Source organism: Podarcis raffonei, chromosome 7 (assembly GCF_027172205.1).
Source record: "Podarcis raffonei isolate rPodRaf1 chromosome 7, rPodRaf1.pri, whole genome shotgun sequence".
Classification (NCBI taxonomy): Eukaryota; Metazoa; Chordata; class Lepidosauria; order Squamata; family Lacertidae; genus Podarcis; species Podarcis raffonei.
The window spans coordinates 48,875,023-48,895,223 of record NC_070608.1 but is presented as its reverse complement, the minus strand read 5'-3'; the positions used below and the strand labels follow the sequence as shown (position 1 = coordinate 48,895,223).

Here is a 20,201-nt window from a genome sequence, read left to right as displayed (position 1 = left end):
AATGCCTAGTTAAGGAAGGGAAAACACTCAGCTACCACAAATGAAATTTGCTAGACAAGGAACACTTAAGATTGGGCTGTTTTTACAAAAACTGCATACAAACAATTGTATTAAGTAGGATGCAACTTGTATAAAAAAAGTTCTATTTGGAGTTGTATAGCCCACTACTTAGTAAGTATCTTGTGTTCCTAGTATTTCTGGAATGTGGAACAGATGGATTTTGGTATACAGTAATCTATTGCAACACTATGTCTAATTCTGGGCAAGAATGACTGTGAAAGAAAGCATTTCTCTTCATACTGGAATCACTATGGTTGGTTTTTGAAGATTTTGTTTCAGCTATTGTAAATATAGGTCCTATAAGTTGCAATCTTATATGTACTTGTCTAGGGAAAAATCCAGTCAAACTCAGTTAGGCTTATTCCTAAGCAGACATGCATTATTAATGTTATTATGAGGATTGTGCTGTCACTTGGGAGGGGATATCCTTTTCCTCTTTAGGACAGGAAATTAACATAAACTGGAGAAAATGACAATATTCATTGAGTATCTAAAGCTACAGGGAAATTTCAATGTATAAACAAAGGGCTATGTGATCAGGCTTGCACATAAGTCACTTTTTATAATGACTATTGTCAGAAGACACAAATAGACATAAGTAGGAGAAAATGTAACTTCAGTGGAAATCCCCTCAAGTTCTTTCAAAGTCATTTCAAGTAACCTAAAACCAATAATAAAAGATCAGCAAACTCCTTGCTTGGATGTACAAGTTCCTGATAAGATATAAGCATTTATCTACACTTGTTTTCTTACATTTTTATTCAAGAACTGAAAGCAAAAAACAGACTTTGAAATACAGGAAAATCACCTAAATATTTGTCAAGTTTAAACTTACTGTCCCAAAGGTTCCTTTCCCCTGTTATTGCCCACAGCATTATTACAAGCCCTACCAGTGCTACAAAAATGGCAAACTTCGCCTAGCCAGTACTCAAGGATATTTTGTGAGAGAAGAATGACATTTGTATAGGCACGTTGTGGTAGCAGAAATAAGTATACATTTCAATTGTGCATCTTTTATTAGTTGAAACTAAAATGATCCAAAGAGGTATACCAAGATCAGTAGAAATATCATATATTTAACTGCAACCAATTATTTAACATTCTTAGTTCCTCCCTGAAACCTGAGGTCAAAATGCCAGGAAAGCCAGTGGAACACACTGCTGGTCAGACTAATTGCTTAGTATATAGAACAGAGGCTCAGGCACTGAAAAATAAAGAGGAGGCAATTTGGAGTTTGAAAGCCAGTAACTCTTATTTTATGTTCCATGAGTTATCACTAGTTTTGCTACAGCCTGCTGAGACACTTTCAATAAGCAAGTCTTACTGGCAATGTAGGATGCACGTTTGACTGGGGCTACAGTCCTAATCATTTAGCGGAAGCAACTTTTGCTTCCTAATAAACATGCTTAGGATTAAGCTAGAAGTCAACACATCAGTCCTGTTTTTATAAACTAGAAAGTCACTTTTAAAAAAATTTCTCCTAAAATGGTCCTTTTTGGCCAACATTTGATTTTTGGCATTCTAATAAGAGATGCAGTTCCATTGTCATTCATAAATACAAAATTTTATTGGCACATCATTAGTTTAGAATGACAATGCTTTTCAATACCACAACAACATTTAGGACACATCAAGTTATTCCAATATGTAGCTACTGGTTTACCACAGCTAAACTATACAGTGCAGTTTTAATAAAAGATATACCAGAAAGATATGGTTCACAAACTGATTCAGACTAAAAAAAATCCTTTAGTACAGCATATTTGATGGGAATAAGCTCACCTATTAGAAAAGAGTATATTGTAACAAAGATGTCTCCCCAATTTGTTCAGACAAATACATATATATGAGACAGGAAATGTCTTGTCCTAAAAATGATTTAAAAAAGAATGTGTCTAGGACAGCAGCAATGCCTTATATATATATCTATTTTAGGTTTCAAATATATCTCTTTTTTTTGTATCTTACAGAACCCGATTGCTAGCTAATTTATATTTGAGGAAACTAACTGTGCAAGTTGGCAATTCATTCTTTATAAACTGCACAGAATATAGTGCCTCCGCGCGCACACACATACATACACACAAATGACCTAGCATTAAAAATAATAAATAATAAAGAATTGCCGGAAATGTCAATTGTGTGTTTGGGGCTCAATACACTGAATCCTGCTGCTATACGATCTATTCATTTCAATGATGCTTGCATAGAACCACATATACTAGCCCCATTGAAATGAATGGTTTGTGTATAGCACCAATACTTGGCAAACTTCATTCTCTGGCTACAATCCTAGGCATACTTACCTGGGAGTGAGCCCTCTTAAACACAGTGGGTCTCACTTCTGAGCAATCATATACAGGATTGTGCTGTCAGTCATTTTAAAATGCTACAGTAAACACTTTTATTTTGAATTTGTAAGTGGGAAACAATGCTTCTTAAGAAAGCTTTAGAAAGTCAAAAATTTAAAAATTATCTTAGAAAAAGCTAGCAAAGCACCATATACTAGGAGAGGTTCTGTTTATATCAAGGACCATTACAACATTTATGTTCAGAATAAGTGAAGTATGGATTTAATTTCTTACATCCTAGGTTTGGGAGTGCTGCGTTTCCCAGCCAAATGTACAATATTTATAGCACTGGGAAAGGGGAGTGAAAAACCACTTGTGGGAAGGGCAATATTTAACCAGCTACAGCTGAATCCTACCCAGGCTTGCATATTTACATATTAGTGTATAGCTCTGACTCTGAATCAAAGTGCAACAAGGAACTGCCACATGATTGTAAGTGCAGAGTCAGACAGGTGCTTCCTGCCCCCCTTCACCTTTCCCTCCTCCCACTTATCATTTGCACACTGGATGAAGCAGCCGGTCAGCAACAACGGACATGAGGTCTTGGAGGCGGCAGTTCTGGTGGGATTTCTGGCTCTGGTTGTAGGGACAGGATACTGTTGGACAATTCGTTTCTTATAATATCCAAAGGCATCTTAAAATGGGGAAAAATCCTGTTGTAAGCAATGTCCTGCACAGAATGTTATAGAGTCTAACACAGTACAGTGGTATAGCCTAGATATATAAGCATTGCCACCTAATCTGAATTACGTGACCTAAATTCAGATCCTGGCATAATATTTATCGTTAATTACTTTAATAGGGCAAATAATACCCATAAAGCTCCACCATTCATTTTTAACACATATAGCTCTGCTAAATCAAGTATCAACTTTTCCTATTGACAAACTATCATTACTGATGGAACTTAAAAGCATCAGATTTTATCTGGATTGTGCCTGCTACATTTTGGTGAGCTTATTGGTCAGTAGCATGAAATTTTGTCCTTTACTCCTGGCCTCACAGCAACGAAACAAAACAGCCCATCATGCTAAAATCAAACTATACAACCTCATTCCCTCATTGAAGCAAGAAGAATTACTGGAGCTGTTACACTGATACCAATTCCCATTTAAAGGAGTATTAAGTACCATACATATGAAAGCAATGCAAAATGTTCTACTGAAAAACTGGTTGTAGCAAATAGCCCAAAAGGTGCACTCTAGAAACTGAATTTATTCAAAGAAACATTAACACAGTACTTTAAACAGTCAACATTTTAAGTCCCATTAACTTGCAGTATGGAAGCATTTTACCTTTTTTAGAATGTCATCAACCAGTTTCAGAAATATTTCATCCACATTAAAATTATCCTTGGCACTAGCTTCACAAAACCGCATCCCAGTTATCTGCTGTGCAAACTGATGGGAAAAATTAAGAAATTGTGACATTTTTAGTCTGGCTCAAGGAAATTTCATTTGATCAAAAGTATATTTAGTTCTATAATAATTTAAATGATCCAGTTTATTTACTAGTACGTTAGGATGAAATTAAACAGCAATGAACAAATGCAAAATAAGTTTGAGAATTAATTTAAATATTCTGACTTGGATCTTATGATAAATAGGAAGATAAGCCAGTTTAAAGATAAAGAAGTTAACAGAAGGCATTTTTCCCATGCTTTCCTCCTCACTGCAATCCCCAAAAAGTCAGGAGAGGTGGTGGTGCTTCTGAACTTTTAAAGAAAGTGAATTAAGATTATAGTAAAAAGGTTCCAAGGCATGAAGTTACCCAACATTAAAATTAAGATCAAAATGAATGTAATGTTAAGGTTCTGCATCGTTCACACTTCCACAGAAGCAATTTTCTATTTTCATCAATGCGTGTTAATTTTGTTTCACCTTCACCTACTTTTTCTCCCTGTTGCCGACTGATCTCTCTGTCCACTTCACAGTCTAACTTATTTCCAACCAGTAGTAGCTCAGCATCTTCTGAGGCATACTGGGGGGTGGGGGGTAGAAAGAAGAAACACCAAAGCATAAAATGGCATGTTTCCACTAGCTTAGGCCTTTTGATTTTAAATTTCAAATTGGTCAAAATGAAGTTATTCAGTCAATACATTCATAACAGTTCTAGGCTGTTAAGCTACTTGTTAAGGCAGTTTTGATTATTTCCCCCTTAGTTTAGGCTTCACTCTACCAGTACAATTTAGTAACTTCTTGATTATTTGAGAACTGTTGGACTGTGCAACCTCCTGTAACAAACACTGCATTACGGCTGAATAATGTTAGAAATGAATATAATCCTTATGTTGCACTGTGACCATAATGGTTTACATTGTTTCTACTACCTGAATATAGCAATTTCAACTCAAAAATTTGGCAGGATTCACCATAAGGTCTCAGGGTCAGTCAAACCAATTTAAAATAAAACAAAACACAGTTGACAACAATTTAGTCACAACAATAGGGTGGGTGCTAAAAATATAAACCTCAAGTGTCAAAGGCCAGGTCATAAAGGTGTATATAGTATCATATACGGCAAATGCACAGTTGAGGCAAACATTTTTGTTTCAATTCTCATATATTATTAGGCAGGAAACAACAGCTGCTGATTTAGTGTTAACCCTTGTTCAAGAAGCCAGCCCCTCTCTCACACCCACTGCTACCATTTACAGCTTTGTGCTACCAGTTGGTGTTTAGGTCTAGAGCTCTAAAGCACAGAGAACCACAGAGGTGGCTTGATGAGCTACGTATGTGGTGATGGCAATGAATAAGAGACCACAAAGCACTGCAATTAACCAACACTCATGAGTTTAGAAAAGTGGCCATATATCTACTATAATGAATTCTCTGGAGTGTACTGCCACCATGCCATTTGACTTTATTACTGTAAGTTTCAAAACCACTACTGCTTATTTTGAGAGATTGAAGCTTACCTTGTCAATCATTTTCATCCATTTTGGCAAATCATCAAATGTCTCCTTCTTTGTGATATCATACACCAATATAATACCCTTGGCACTTCTGTAATAAGCTGAGGTAATGCTGTTGAATCTTTCCTGACCTGCTGTGTCCCTGAGGAGCAGTAGGAGCAAATATTGGTATAACAATTTTATAACTTCACAAACTGCAATTACAAATTCTGACATTGCAAATTTCTACTGCAAGGAAGTCCATATACTGAATCTGTATCTTACTCCACCAAACAAGTAAAAACCATCACCAGTTTTATGAGGTTTTGTCTAAGAAAAGTAGATGAACTCACAAGGAAGAAAAATAGCTCTTGGTAGGATTAAAGAACCCCAAATGAAACATGCAAAGAGTTATCAGCACTTCCACTTTTACCACATACAGTTTTAGCAAGTATATTCAATTGTAAGGGTGAAATAATTCATGCATGCAATGGCTCTGTTCACATGTCAAAGTAAACGATACTTAATGATTCCCCAAACAGAGGATCATGGCTTGCTTTGCTCAAACAAACTGTGATTGATAAGACAAGAACAAACCTTGGCTAAACATCATGGCTTGTCTGGAGTGCAACAAACCACTATCTATCTGTTGGACAGAAAGCTAAGCCAGAGATTCTGGTTTGTTGTTCCTACTTGTGTTAGAGAAGGAGCAAAGTGGGAGCTACCTGTGTGTTCATGGTAAGCCATTAACCATGATTTACTATGATGCATGAATGCGGACAATGTAATGATCACTGGGACAGGATCAAGTCATTTACTGCCATTTACTGTTTGTCTTAAAAACCAAACCCAAGGCACATGGATATATCTATGATGTCTCTCAATACTGCTCATAAATATAGGGCAAAACTAAGTTTCCAAGACAAGACCCCAACATCCTACAGCCACACTTAATGTGAGCCTGCCAGACAAGTCACATACAAAATAGTAATTTCAACAGTATGTGATCCTAAATCATTAGTTATAAAACACATTGCTGTGTTAAAAGAGATTAAACATTACAGGAACATAAGATGAGTAAAACTCTCTTAGTTCTGATGGTGGGAGCCAGTTGTCTTATCTGAGAGGGGAGAAAGAAAGGGTGCTCCCAGCTGGGCAAAGTAGCCAGTGTGACATCACTTCCACATCCCTTCATTTGGCAGTGTAAGGTAGTGAAGCAACCATACCAGCTGCATTTGCTCATAAGACCAATGATTAAGAAGAAAGATGCATTGGATTTAAAAAGGTTGTTGACAAGCTGGAACATCTGCAGAAGAAGGTAACTAAGATGATCAAGAGTCTGGAAACTAAGCCTTATGAGGGTCGCTTGAAGGAGCTGGGTATGTTTAGCCTGGAGAAGAGGAGACTGAGAGGAGATATGGTAGCCATCTTCAAATATCTTAAGGGCTGCCACATGGAAGAGGGAGAATGCTTGTTTTCTCCCGACCGGCAGCATTTTAAAAGAGGTCCCCGGAGATTTCCTTATGGGCTTTCTTCTTGCGAAGCAAGCCCATAGGGAAATTCGTCTGGCGAAGCACCTCGAAAAACGGAAAACTCTTTCTTCTTGCGAGTTTTCCGTCTTGCGAGGCATTCATCTTGCGAGGTACCACTGTACTTTACATGTCAGAAACCATGTACTCCATACAGTTGTGTGTTTACCTGTAACATTGCAAGCACTGATTTTAAAGTTGCATCCAGTGCTCAGACAGTGAGAGAGACAACACTATGGTGTCTATTAGTGTTTTTAATTCAATGCGTAGAGAGCAAATACATCATTGTTCTGTTAATACTGACAAACTTGAACGAAGATGCAAGGTTTATTTCTTTTAAATGAAGATCTGGCATAATTGCATTTGTTTAAATGAAGAACTTTAGGAGCAACTTTAATTCTGTCCTCTTAGTGGCAGTGACTAGGATTGCACGTCATGTTAAACCAAACCATGCTTAGTGTGAATGTGTGCCATCTGCCAGATAGGAGATCCTTCCTGATTGTTTTGCTTTTGTACTGAGCCAGTTTGGCTTAGCATGTTATCGAAATCCAGGCTCATGGTTTGGCTCTCTCAGACAAGCTGCCAGCCATAGACCATAGGACAAATCTTGGTTACAGCTTGGGGTTAGTCCGGAGAGATCTAAGCAATGAGTCTGGATTCGGACAACATGCTAAGCTAATTTGTGCAGCAGAACAACTGGGGATCTCTAGGAGCCTGTACATTTATGCTAAACCATGGTTTGTCTTTGTGTGACATGCAAACCAGACCAGTGCCGCTGTGGTAGACTTATCATTAACTTGTACATTGTAGCATTGCAGACAGAAGGGCTATGGAGTCTTTTTCAGTTAGCTGCTTCTGACAAACTTAAAATTGTGTGGTGAACAGAAAGGCAGTTATTATTTCTTTCTCTGCATGTTGTTGATAATCAAATTTTTCTGTTCCCTAGGCAGTCTGTTGTACTACTTTTATATAAATAAACTTTTAGAAGCTCATCCCTAATAATAATAATGAAAACATTTCAAAAATTTTGAGCAGTGTTTGAATTATAAACCCATGAACCCAGTGACACTTAATTGTGAAAAAATGTTTGGGGTTGAGGTACAGTGGAACAGAAACATTTACCGTATTTTTTGCACCATAACACTCACTTTTTCCCTCCTAAAAAGTAAGGGGAAATGTCTGTGCGTGTTATGGAGGGAATGCCTACGGGTGGCATGCCTATAGATTTTCCTCCTCTAAAAACCACATGCGTGTTATGGTCGGGTGCGTGTTATAGAGCGAAAAATACGGTATTAGAATCATAGAATCTTAGAGTTGAAAGGGAGACAAGGGTCATCTAGTCCAACCCCCTGCAATGCAGAAATCTCAGCTAAAGCATCTATGACAGATGGCCATCCAACCTCTGCTTAAATACTTCCAAGGAAGCCTTCGCTGCCGCCCGCCAGCATTTTAAAATCGCCCCGGGACAGCGGAGAAGTCTCCGCTGTCCCGGGGGCTTTTAAAATGCTGGCGGTCGGCAGCAAAGCCCTCCTGTCCCCGGAGCTTGCGGGGCGGGAGGTGGGGAGAAGGGCTTTTCTTCCCACCGCCAGCCTTCAGAACAGCCTTCTGAAGGCTGGCGGTGGGAAGAAAAGCCCTTGTCCCCCCCCCCAGCCTTCAGAAGAGGTCGGGGGACAGACGGTCCCCAGACCTGGTCTGAAGGCAGTTTCCATAGGAACGCATTGATTGATTTTCAATGCATTCCTATGGGAAACCGTGCTTCGCAAGACAAAAAACTCGCAAGAAGAAAAAACTCGCAGAACAAATTAATTTCGTCTTGCGAGGTACCACTGTATAAATGATTTGCAGACCCAATCTTGCTAACCTCAGAAAAAATGCACTGTAAGGAACTTTTCAAAATGCACTTGGGATAATTGAATATTCAATCTCTAGCCCTACGTGTGACAAGTTTCCTTTCTGCATCCTGAAGTATGTTTTCTGGTTTTAATAGTACCTGATGGTCACAAACTGAAAAAAAACTGCACTAGGCAAAAAGCAAATACTATTCTTTCTTAGCAAAAGCTTATATTTAACAGCCAGTTCTTCATTTTTTTCATGCAACAACATTTCCATTTCTGTCAAACTCAGAACCAGAGAATGACTGAAATGAACTGACATGGAGAGGGTCAATGTGATGTAGCTTTGAGTACAAAGGGCTCAGAGGTACAGTGAGAAGAAATTAACATAGTGTGGAGAATTTTAAATATAAGAATGTTCTGTTAAAAAACTGTTCGGTTTGTAAGCAAACAGAATGAGGAGAAAAAGCTGGCAACTTCTAACTGGAGCTCAGGAGATGGGGGGTGTATCTCAGATGGCAGCTTGCCAAGAAATAGCTAGGCTGGTACTAAAGAGGTGATGATGTGTCTTGTGAGGTTTTCTGTTATGACAACTAGCAGAACTCAGCTTTTATAAGGGTCATTAAAATTTAGAAAGTCAAGCTTTGGTAGGTCATTTAGAAGATATTCCAATTGAATGCACTGGTTCAATGAGATGCAGAGAGAGAGCCTTGTAACTGATTAGCAGTTTCTGACAGAACAGAATGGAAGGGCAAGCACAGCACCGTTTTGAGAGGGGCTGAGGGAGAGACTCAGAAGAGGGTGAAACCAAGTATAAAGAGAGGATGGTGCTGAAACTTGGGAGATCCTTATGGCATCACATGGCCATTTAAGAAGAAACAAAGAAACAGAGCTGAAGGCTAAAGTTGAGAAGGTCTTAGGGAAAAGAAAGAGACATACTCTAGCATCACTCCTCCAGGAGCTGAAGCCGCATTGTCCATTAGTAGAGGCTGCCTAAAAGTAGCAAGGCCCTGGCCCTGGGTAAAGTCCTCAATGAAGCCTGTAAGGTATCTGGGGGTAAAGAGACTCTTGACCAGAGGGAAGACTTTAGGTGAACATTAAAGGCAACTGCATATTTATTTAGATTAAGTAAGATAATTAAGGAAAAATAATAAGCATTTCAAAGCACATAAAAGCTCTGTTTTTATATTAAAGTGGCAAATAATCTTATTATATTATGAAAAAAATAAATTAGTATATATATATTTGCTCTTTAAATATAAGTCTGTTTGTCTGTTCATCCCATGCCTAAACCCAGTTTGTGTGTGTGTGTGTGTGTGTGTGTGTGTGTGTGTGTGTAGAGGTATGTAAAATATGATTAAAGGAATTATTTGGTTATAAAAGGGATAAGGAAAGCAGGCTATTTTTTATGAATTTGTTTTAATAGTTTATATACCACTTAATATCACAGTTTCTGTATCTTAGATTTCTGTGGCAGGGATCCTACAGGTGATAGATAATGTATAGGTGGGCTCTTATACCTGGACATAACATAAAAAATAAAATAGAAAGGCCAAGTGGGTCCAGAGTGATGGAATGAGATAAGCCAGGGTTGGTACAGCTTCCACACTTAACACTGCCTTTCCTTGGTTCCTTCTTCCCAGCATATCTGGGAAATAATTTTGCTACTGCAGCTTCAGAAAACTTTCAAGATGGGCATGGCATGCCTAGAACAATTGATTTATTCTCCACATCCGAAGAGGGGTTCAAAGTGCTGAAGGCTTCCCCCCTCGTGCCAAATATATCTCCTTACGGCCAAAGCTCAGCAACACTGTGGGCAGGATTCACCTAATGAACCCTGTCAGCAGAAGAATAGATTCCTGGCAATAGATTCCTGGCAATGCAGGAATCTTTGCCCAACATGGCGCTTGAACCCACGACCCTAAGTTTAAAAATAGACTTGTTAAATGCATTCACGTTTATTGTTTTTTCTAGTGTAGCCATTGGGCTACCAGTAAAGTTTCATGGACACTTTGCTTGTATTGTATGCCAGGTATCACTTCAGCTTGCAAAGACAGTGAGTTTAAAAATTGCACGGTAACACTTTTCTAGTCCGCATCATAATAAGGAACATGGAAAGAAAGAGACTGTTATATGCAACTAAGTCTTCTCCTCCTCAAGACCCAACCTTCTAACAAGGTGACAAAGTAAACCAACCCTTAAGTTCAGTTCCTAAGTATGGAGATTATTCATTCTTTGTATACACTGAGCCCTCTTCTGGAAGATCGTGCAACTTCAAGAGCACCTTTTCAGAGGGCAACCATTCTTATTTTAGACTTATCTTTGGAAATATTTTTTCACTTAAAAGTTTCATATATATTTCACAATTTGCATGTACAAAAAGGAATAATCACTGAACTCCACTTGAGCACTTCAAATTGAAGAAAAAACATGAATGTAGGATGTCAGCATGGGCAACATGCATGCCAACACTACCATTCCCAATGTAAATGACACATTGTCTTGATGTACACTTAGCAGAGAGCATCTAACTCCTAGATATACCCTGAAGGAATGACATGGGAAATGAATATCTCACAAAAAGCTTTAAAAATATGTGGGCATGCTTCAAATGTAAATGAAAACACTTGAACACACACTTTAACTCTAGACTTTGTGGCATCAGTATTTTGTGACAAAGGGAAACAGGAAAGGAAACACCAAACTTTAGACATCCAGCTATAGACACAGGGCCACTTCAAATGGATTATTTTCCTACATGGATAATGCATGCACAAAAGCAAACTTGCACACAACAATTCATACTACATATACTTTCCACAACGTTTCCTATATAAGTTCCAATGGCATGGGGAAAGGTCATCTTTGAAGTGGCCCTTATATTCAAAATTTGTGAATTTCCCAAATGCTGAAGAGAAAAATACAAGTTCATTTTTTCAAGTAGTGTTCAATTAGATAATCAAAACTGAAACAATTTGAGAATATTCAAGATGTAGAAGTGCCATGTTTGTTTTTATAGCAATGAGAACATAAGCATGGCAGCATGGATTCTTTTAAAGCTTCTGCATGATCCCAACAGCTGATTTAAGTTCTTAGAAAAGCTAAGCAATGCTAACAACTAATTTAAAATAGGTCAATGACTCCCTGGGGTTTTTTCCCGTGGGGGGGGGGGTTTAAGACAATGAGATTATTATAGTGGCAAATGTTTTTTGGTGAAAGATGCTGAGATCAAACAAAAATTAAAATTAGAGTAAAATGAATAAACATTATGCTATATTTGTATAGTAGCCAATAAACCAACATTTTAATTGTCAATAATGTAATTTATAGGAATTTTACATCTGAAAGGGATTCCAAAAGTCATTCCCCTACTTATGCAGGAAATTCACTACCATAGCACCCCAGAAACGTGGGTATTTAGCCTCTGTTGAAGAAGTCCAACAAAGCAGAGTTTGCTATCTTCCAAGGCAGCCTGTTTCACTGTCAAACTGTTTGTATTGTCAGTAAGCACTTCCTCATATTTGAAAAAAATCCATTTCTCCTAATCTGAACTAACTGGGTCCTTCCCCCTGGAGCAACAGAAAATAATTCTTCTCCATCATCTATGTAACAGCTCTTCAAATATTTGAAGAAGGCTAACATGTCACTTCTTAGCAATCTCTTCTTTGGGCTAAACATGTCCAACTCCTTTAACCTTTCATCAGGAATTGAACTCTAGATTTATCTTGACTCAAAAAATCTTACAAATAACCAATCCAATATATTTATATAAGTGTGAAACACTCTAAGAGTTTCCCCATTCATTCCACTGGACACAGCAGACCATTGCACAGACATTCAATCTGTGTTCATTTGCTTTCTCCAACAAATATAGTGTGCAAAAGCTCTGTGTGCATAAGAGTGTACAAAGTACTCCTTGGTAGGAATAAAACTTTAATAAATATTTTTGCTTACTTAAAACGTAGGAAATCTTTGATGCATCACAATCTCCATGGAGTGTTATTTTGTTAAGTAACATCCTTTTGACATTTTTTTTTAATTAATCTCAATTTATGGAGAATAATCAATGTCAGAACAATTGGTTCCTGTTAGGCATCCAAGTACATAGTTACATGTGATGAACACGCATTGAAATAAATAGGATGACCTTATTTTACTTAGGGCAAAATTTCAGATGTCTTTTCAGGATTTTTATTTTTTAAAAAAACCCACTGAATCTAAGGAGGTTGCAGTAATGATTATTTTCACACCCGAATATACTGGCACATTGAAATACTACATTACCTCGTATCGGCTTCAGTAGGCCCTGGCTAAACATCATGCTGGCTCAAGTACCATTCTGTGGCCATAGGATTCCAGATGGGGACACAGATGAGGAATGAAGTCATGCCAGTAACTTTCAAGTATTAGGTAACAGATGATACGAAAGATGCAACAGCAAATAACTCAGATGGAAGCAAGACAAACACATGGTGCGACAAACAGAGCTGATGGTGACCTGCCAAGAGGAGTTAGTAAACTGAATTCACTGCATCTATGCAAGAGTTAAATACTATCAGATTAGATCAGTGTTGCCATCTGAATAGCCACAGCCTAATTTTTCTACTACAAGTTATTAGCAAATCTAGTAAGTTATCTCTAATGCATGAAGTATTATTAATACACTAGGATAAAGCCATTAGCTATCTTACAGGATTAGGACTGTTAAGCATAGGTGCTTTATTTTATCACAACAGCAATTTGCACCACACTACTATGTATACTTCTATAGCATGGATGAACAGCACAGAAACTACTTCTGAACAATTATCCCTCATTCATTGGATCTTAAAGCAATATATAACCCTGTTTTCATACATATATTTTTCATTATTATCACTAATGGTCTTTAGAGCAAGCCTAATTTTCCTCATTTCCATTTTGGTGATGTCTGGATCAAATATTTAAGCACCAAGATCTCCAAATGCCATGGACTTCCCCAGCCCTAAGCACTTTTAAAGTAACATGCCAATTTTAAGATTGTATAATGATTTGACACGCCGAAAGACAAAAATTGGTGTATGTGAAGTAATAAAAAGTATAGGAAATTATTTAATGAAACAGCCAAAAACGCACTGGTGATTCTTGTTAGAAATGCATACTGAAAATATTAAAATAGACTGTCTTCTTCTCATTGACTTTATATAAGCTGCTCTGGGAGCCTTATCAACTGAACAACAACATAAAAATGCTTAAATAAAAGTTGTAGGGTACATTACTTGATTCCACCCCAAAAACATTACCTTATGAATTTGATACCTATCGCTATAGCTGTGTGAGGGAAAGGGAAAGGAGCAGTAGGTATATTAAAGCTAAGTCGTCTTATAACAGTTAATCATATTAGACAAGCATATTAAAACCATGCTAGAACACAAAACTTTAAAACATTCTCCTGGTTTTGGTTGTTATTTTTACTTACCAGATTTGTAATCTAATTTTCTTTCCTCTTAGCTCTACTGTTTTGATTTTAAAATCAACACCTATAAATAAAATAGGAGGACAATAAAATAAACAAAAAAGGAGGAATAAGCAGTAAAAGCAACACAGGTATGATTTAGTTTAATTTAGTACCTGTTCATATTTACATAACGTAAGAAGGTGGACTTGTACCACTTAAAGAGGCAAGGAGGAGACAAAGAACAGATATTTTTTATAAGCACTCCACATGAACTTATCTAGTATGCTACCACCAAAAATATTTTCGACAAGGGGAAAGGTTGGGGTTGGTTTTTTTTTAATTACTCAATTATTTTCTAGGAACCACCAGAAGTTCTATTTTTTTAAAAAAGGATCCCCATCAGTTATTGCATTTTAATAGTTCTGTTTGCTTCAGCCTTGTTATTGAGTGTGGGGATATAGCTAGAGAAGTTAAACTTCTCCAACCTCTACTTAAAGGAATATTTTTAAAAGTTCAGCCCCGGTCGTCGGGAGAGGGTCGCTACGCCACTGACATTGGTGAAGTATGTATATAGGTATAACAGCTTCCATTATACACATTTCATTGCACGTAGCACAATGACTTTTCCGTTTTTATACTGTAAACCACCACGTGACCCTCAGATGAAGGGTGGTATAGAAATTTAATAAATAAACAATAAATTTACTCCTGCATAACCTTTTTATTTTAGAAACTACATTTGAAAATTAGGTTATTTAAAACTGATATCATTGGTGGGGGATTCATTAAATTTTATGTCCCAAGCTAGTCAATTGGGAAGTGGTAGGGAAAGGAGAGAGAAAAGAAGATAAGTTTGGTCCCGTCACTTTTCAACTGGATAGAGTTTTCTTACTGATTGTCCTATGTTTCATAATATTGCAGTACAGCTAAGCAACTCAAATATATGCCACTATCGATGGGTTCAGAGAATTCAGTGCTTTCCGATATACACTAGAATAAAATCTATCACATAAATTTAACTTCAGTGTGATTAGAGACTTAGAAATATTTTTCCTGCAGCCTGAAAAAAACCCTTCAAATCCTATAGCTTTTTAACTTTCGCTCTTATATTTTTCACAACTCAAACACACTCACAATCTAAAATATAACACAGAGCAAAAGGTTATAGTCCAGAGTCAGAAGTAAAGTTTCAATCTTAAAATGACATCAAAAACGCCTACTTGTTTTGATTCTTCCGATCCTATTTCAGCTGTTTACAGCTTGACAGCTGATCTCTCTCATTACCAAACGAACACTCATCTACTAAACTTAGCTCTACACATTAGTTCATTTTTCATTTTATTAAATCTCACAGATTGCTCCATTTTGAATAAAGGCTGTTCAGTCCTTTCCATGGTGCAATATGTATATAATACACTTAAAGCAAAGTGCCTTAAAGAATTGGTTGCCTGCTTATTCAGAAACAATTGTATGTTTCTATTCTATACAACCTAGATTCTGAACATGAACCCTTATCAGAAATAATTGTCAAGAGTCAGTGTGGCCCTGGGTTCTGACTTGGTAAACAGCTAATTTCTTAGTTATTAAAATTGCTGGATAGTCTTTGACCTCACCCAGAACTTCAAGGAAGAGGGAATGCTTCACCTGAAGATGTTAGGAGGCACTCTTCTTTATAAGATCTTTTTGTTTCAGATAAATGTTTGGATAGCTTTTTTGTGAGCCACTTGCTATTTTTAGTTGATTGAAATGGAATAAAGCCAGCAGAAGTAGTGTATTTTTTGTCTATAAGCCATTTTGAGTGTTGTGGTAAGGTGACTCAGAAATGTCGTAAAATTAAGATATAGTGGTAGTTATCCCTGTTTTGAAGTATATGTTGTACTTTCAGAGTTTCTGTAAAATCATTATAAATGTTTTCTAAATTCTCTACATGGTATGGCTGCTTTGGAGAACACCTACACTGGTTTATCCCACAACACACACCCATGTACATGTATCCGATAAGAAATTTACAGAAACATGGTTTATACCTGAAACTTCTGGCTTCATATCACCCAGCATGGAGCACAGAGGAAATGAGTGATTGCTGTACTCCAGATTCTGGGGGATATCTTACACATTTTTACTTTAAGAAACAATTGGGTTAACAGCCCAAACCAGAAGTCCCATGTCCTGTTCTGTGATTATCAGTCACCGTGCACTGACTTCTGCAATCCTTGCTTCCAGTTTCTAAAATTAGCACACATGTTGTGGCTAGTAAGTTACTATTATATGTAACCAAGACTACAATCCTGTATTCACCTAGAAATTACTCCCTTGAACCTAATAGGGCTTACTAAGGAGTAGAAATACATAGAACTGAATTGTAAGTAATCAGTAATTACAACATCTTATTGCAATTAAATGTTGTTTAAATTACAAACAAATCCTATATTAAATGGAGATATTCCTTTGGTTGACAACATGAACAGAGAAAACTCCCATAAGGGAATTTTAGAACCAGAGTGCCATACGTTAACATTAATGTAATATGCACAGAACAGTATCTTATAGCTATTTAGCATTTAATTTGTTTGGACATGCAGGAGCTAGAAAATGAACTTAAAGCTCTGCTTATCCCTATTAAAACATTACACCACAATAATAAGGAGAATACCAATTAATGTCATAAGTTTAGTAGAATACCAGGGGTTCTTTAGAACTCAAGGCACTGGACAACCCTATAAACCAGGGATGGGGAACTTGTGGCCCTGAAGCTCTTGCTGGCTATGCTGGCTGGGACTGATAGGAGCTGGAGTCCAGCAACAGTTAGGGACATAGGTTCCCTTCCCTGCTATAAGCATTCACACAATGAATAGCCTCACTAATCAAGGAGATTTAACTGCTGCAAGATTGTAGCACTGTAGGTCAATAAATCTTAATAAAGGATGCAGGTGGATTTAAGTAGCATTGCAGAAGATTTAATAAAGACTGTACCATCCATCTTAACAGCCAAGAAACTACTTTAAGTTGTTCCTTTGTAACTGTTAGATGTCCAGCTGTAGCATATTAGACATTTTATGTTCCACAAGGAGAACAGCTCAAGTTCAATAGTAAAACATTTGCTTTTCACACAGGAGGTCCCAAGTTTAATCCCTGATATATCCAGATAGTGCTAGGAATGTCTGTTGGCCGAAACCCTGGAGAGTCACTGCTTGTTAGTGTATCCCAGGAAACTGTCTTATACAAGGTTTGACCATTTCTCTATCTAGCTCAGTACTGTGTACAGCAGCCTCTCTCAACCTTGGGTTCCTAGATGTTGTTGGACTACCATTCCCATCATCCCTGACTGCTGCCCCCGGGGATACTACACTTTGGGAAACACTGCACTAGTTTATAGGTGTGTTCACACTGAGGCCAATTCTGTGAAATAATAACTATCAAGAGTTTCCATAAAAAGTAGTTGAACTAACTGAAGGATTGTTTGTGGACTAATAGCAGTGCAGTTACCACTGAAGGAGACTGTCTTGCTATTACTGTCATATATTTAGCTTTTGTTTACCACCACTAAGAAGGTGTTGGAGAGATGAGGTAACACTGTATAATCAGAGTTACTTTCATCTCAAATGAAAGGGAAGAGTCTCCCTTATCACCCTGGGTTAGGGTCAGATCCTGGGTAATAAACAAAGACTCTCACATCAGATCAACAAAACAGCAATGTCATGAGTGAAAACAGATAAACATTTTCTAATAATTAAGCACTCCCCAAACTGAGAAGCCACAAGCAGTAAATTAATCGGATGATGGGATACTTCTTCCTCCCTCATCACTTTAGCATTCTAGCAAGATAACTGGCTCTTTACTCCAACAACCCAAGTAGAATGTGCCCAGTGCCTGAGTCTCTACACACAGGTACACTAAATTAGTGTACCCCTTCTCAGGCAAATCTAACTGGAGGTAGTTTTAATAATACAAGTTTATCTTTGTCATCCCAGTAAAGGGCAGGAAAAGACTATTCACTCCCCGCCCTGAGATGAAAGGAGAGAGCACTTCATCCCTAAAGGATGAGAGAGAGAGAGTTTCACCTGAACAAACAATAGCAGCATTGTATTTCCCAGCCCAACCTTACTACGGGGCTGCTTGCAGTTTCGAAGGAAACAGGGATTTCACACGGACCGCAAAGTTATGGATGCGGCCCGGGTGTTTTAAGAGGCGTCTTCACAACCAACGGGGTGAGGAAATGGGGTGGGTTAAGGAACCCAAGCCCCAGGCTTAGAGAGCAACCCTAATTTTTAAAATAAGATTTGTAACGCCCCACTCCACCCTCCCCACGACGCCCCCGCTTCCCCCTGGAAGTCCCCTCCTCGCCGGCCCCTTCTCCTCGGCCCCGCCGACGGGCCTCACCGTACCTACGGTGGACTTGCAGGCCTCGCAGAAGGTGTCGTCCGTGAAGCGCTCCATCAGGCTGGTCTTGCCGACGCCCCGCGAGCCGATGATGATCACCTGCAGCTTGAAGTCGGCCGGGCGCGGCGGCTGCTTCCTGCGGCGGCCCTGAGGCCCCGAGAGCGCAGGGGAGCCGCCGGCCGAGCCCAGCCCGCCGCCGCCGCCGAGCCCCGGCCCCCTCCGCTGCAGCCCAGAGCCCGGCTCCATCCACTCATGCGGCTCGCGAGCCCCGCTGCCCACCGCCCGCTGCTTCAGTCAGGGCCCGGCCCAAGGCCCGGCTGCCCTCGCCCGCTACGTCTTGTCCTGACCAGAGAAGGAGGAGAAGCGGGGCTCCAGTCGGTCTGCGCCGCGGCAACCCGGATGACGAGCAAGAAGCTGCGAGCCAGAGACGCCCCAAGTCACACGGAGGGAGGCAGCGCCCTCTGCGGCGCGGGAGGACTCGGCGCGGTCACCTTGAGGGGGGAAGCGGCCCGGACACCGGCGTCGGAGGAGTAAGACCTTCGCCGCCGCCGCCGCCGCCGCCGGGCCCTGAGGCTGGCGCGCTCTCCCCGGCCGAGCGCCCCCCTCATCGCGCGAGGCCGCAGCAAGGAGGAGCGGCACCCGCAGCGGCGTCACGGGGTGAAATTTAATGGGCAGCAGCTATCGCAGAGATACAGCAAGGGCACAGTTTTCGCCTGTTGAATTCCTGACCTTTCGGACATCTTTTCTGAGCCCTGTCAAAAACAAGAAGAGCGACAACTAAGGCGGTCACTCCCGTTTTTAGATAAAGCATCGCCACCCTCTCACATCAGGCGTTTCGCATTGTGTGGGAAAGAAGGGAGATTGCTATCATGGCACCTGCTCTCTTGCTGCGCATATATATATGCAAGAGAGCAGATTAATTGAGCTTGTATATTAATCGGTGATGTCTTTTTCACTCATGAAAAGTTTTTTTTTAGTCTTAAGAAAGAAGAGTGGCAACCCTAATAAATAACCTTCCCTTTTCAAGCATCCCCTTGTCTGTGCTTCTAATAGCAATTTGAGCTTGGGCTGCATTAAGAGGTTGGGCTGCATCCTTAGGTTTAGCCTGCGCAAACTAGCCTGGCTGGGCTGGTTGAACGTAGGCCATTAGGAAACAAGGTGCTCAGGTTTGCAAAACAGAAGTTGCTCAGGTGACTTTGTGTGAGGTGACAGGAACAAAGTATTGTTTTACAGGAGGCTTGTGGTGTGCTGTGAAGAAGGAGAAAAAAGGGCAGACCTCCATGAGCTGCTGGGCAGTGGGGCAGGACCATCTTGGCTAATAGCTGGAGGGGTCTGCACTAAGAGACCCAGAGCCATGGCTGCCTGCTGTTGTGGACACAAGCTTGCTGAAGCCTTGAGAGGGACAACGAGAAATACTCTTGGGGTATAATGTTCCGCACCCCTTTCATTGCAGACCTCCAGGTATTAATATACAGTGGTACCTCTGGATGCGAGTGGGATCTGTTCTGGAGCCCCGTTCACATCCTGAAGTGAACAAAACATGCGATTGCGCGTGCGTGGGTGGCATTTTGCCGCTTCTGCACATGAGTGTGACGTCATTTTGATCATCTGCGTATGCGTGAGCAGCGAAACCTAGAAGTAACGCGCTCCATTACTTCCGGGTCGCTGCAGAGCACAACCCGAAAATGCTTAACCTGAAGCGTATTCATCCCGAGGTAT

The 20,201-nt window shown here is 39.6% G+C and overlaps 1 protein-coding gene across 1 annotated transcript; it reads right to left on the bottom strand.

Moving 5' to 3' along the window:
• Positions 1–801: 801 nt before the first annotated feature.
• RAB12 (RAB12, member RAS oncogene family) lies at positions 802–19,014 on the bottom strand. Its single transcript, XM_053396516.1, has 6 exons — positions 18,488–19,014; positions 14,124–14,184; positions 5,329–5,467; positions 4,302–4,391; positions 3,707–3,811; positions 802–3,045 (listed from the first exon to the last, which is right to left on the bottom strand). The coding sequence occupies exons 1-6, from the start codon at positions 18,726–18,728 to the stop codon at positions 2,932–2,934; spliced, it is 750 nt and encodes a 249-aa protein (XP_053252491.1). The 5' UTR covers positions 18,729–19,014; the 3' UTR covers positions 802–2,931.
• Positions 19,015–20,201: the final 1,187 nt, after the last annotated feature.

Excerpts from the sequence above, each read along its gene's own strand:
- RAB12 (XM_053396516.1), bottom strand. The coding sequence starts at position 18,728 with ATGGAGCCGGGCTCTGGGCTGCAGCGGAGGGGGCCGGGGCTCGGCGGC. Across the intron at positions 3,812-4,301 it reads GTCGGCAACAGGGAGAAAAA|TTTGCACAGCAGATAACTGG; the intron begins GTAGGTGAAGGT and ends TTTTCCCATCAG. Across the intron at positions 3,046-3,706 it reads TTGATGACATTCTAAAAAAG|ATGCCTTTGGATATTATAAG; the intron begins GTAAAATGCTTC and ends CCCCATTTTAAG.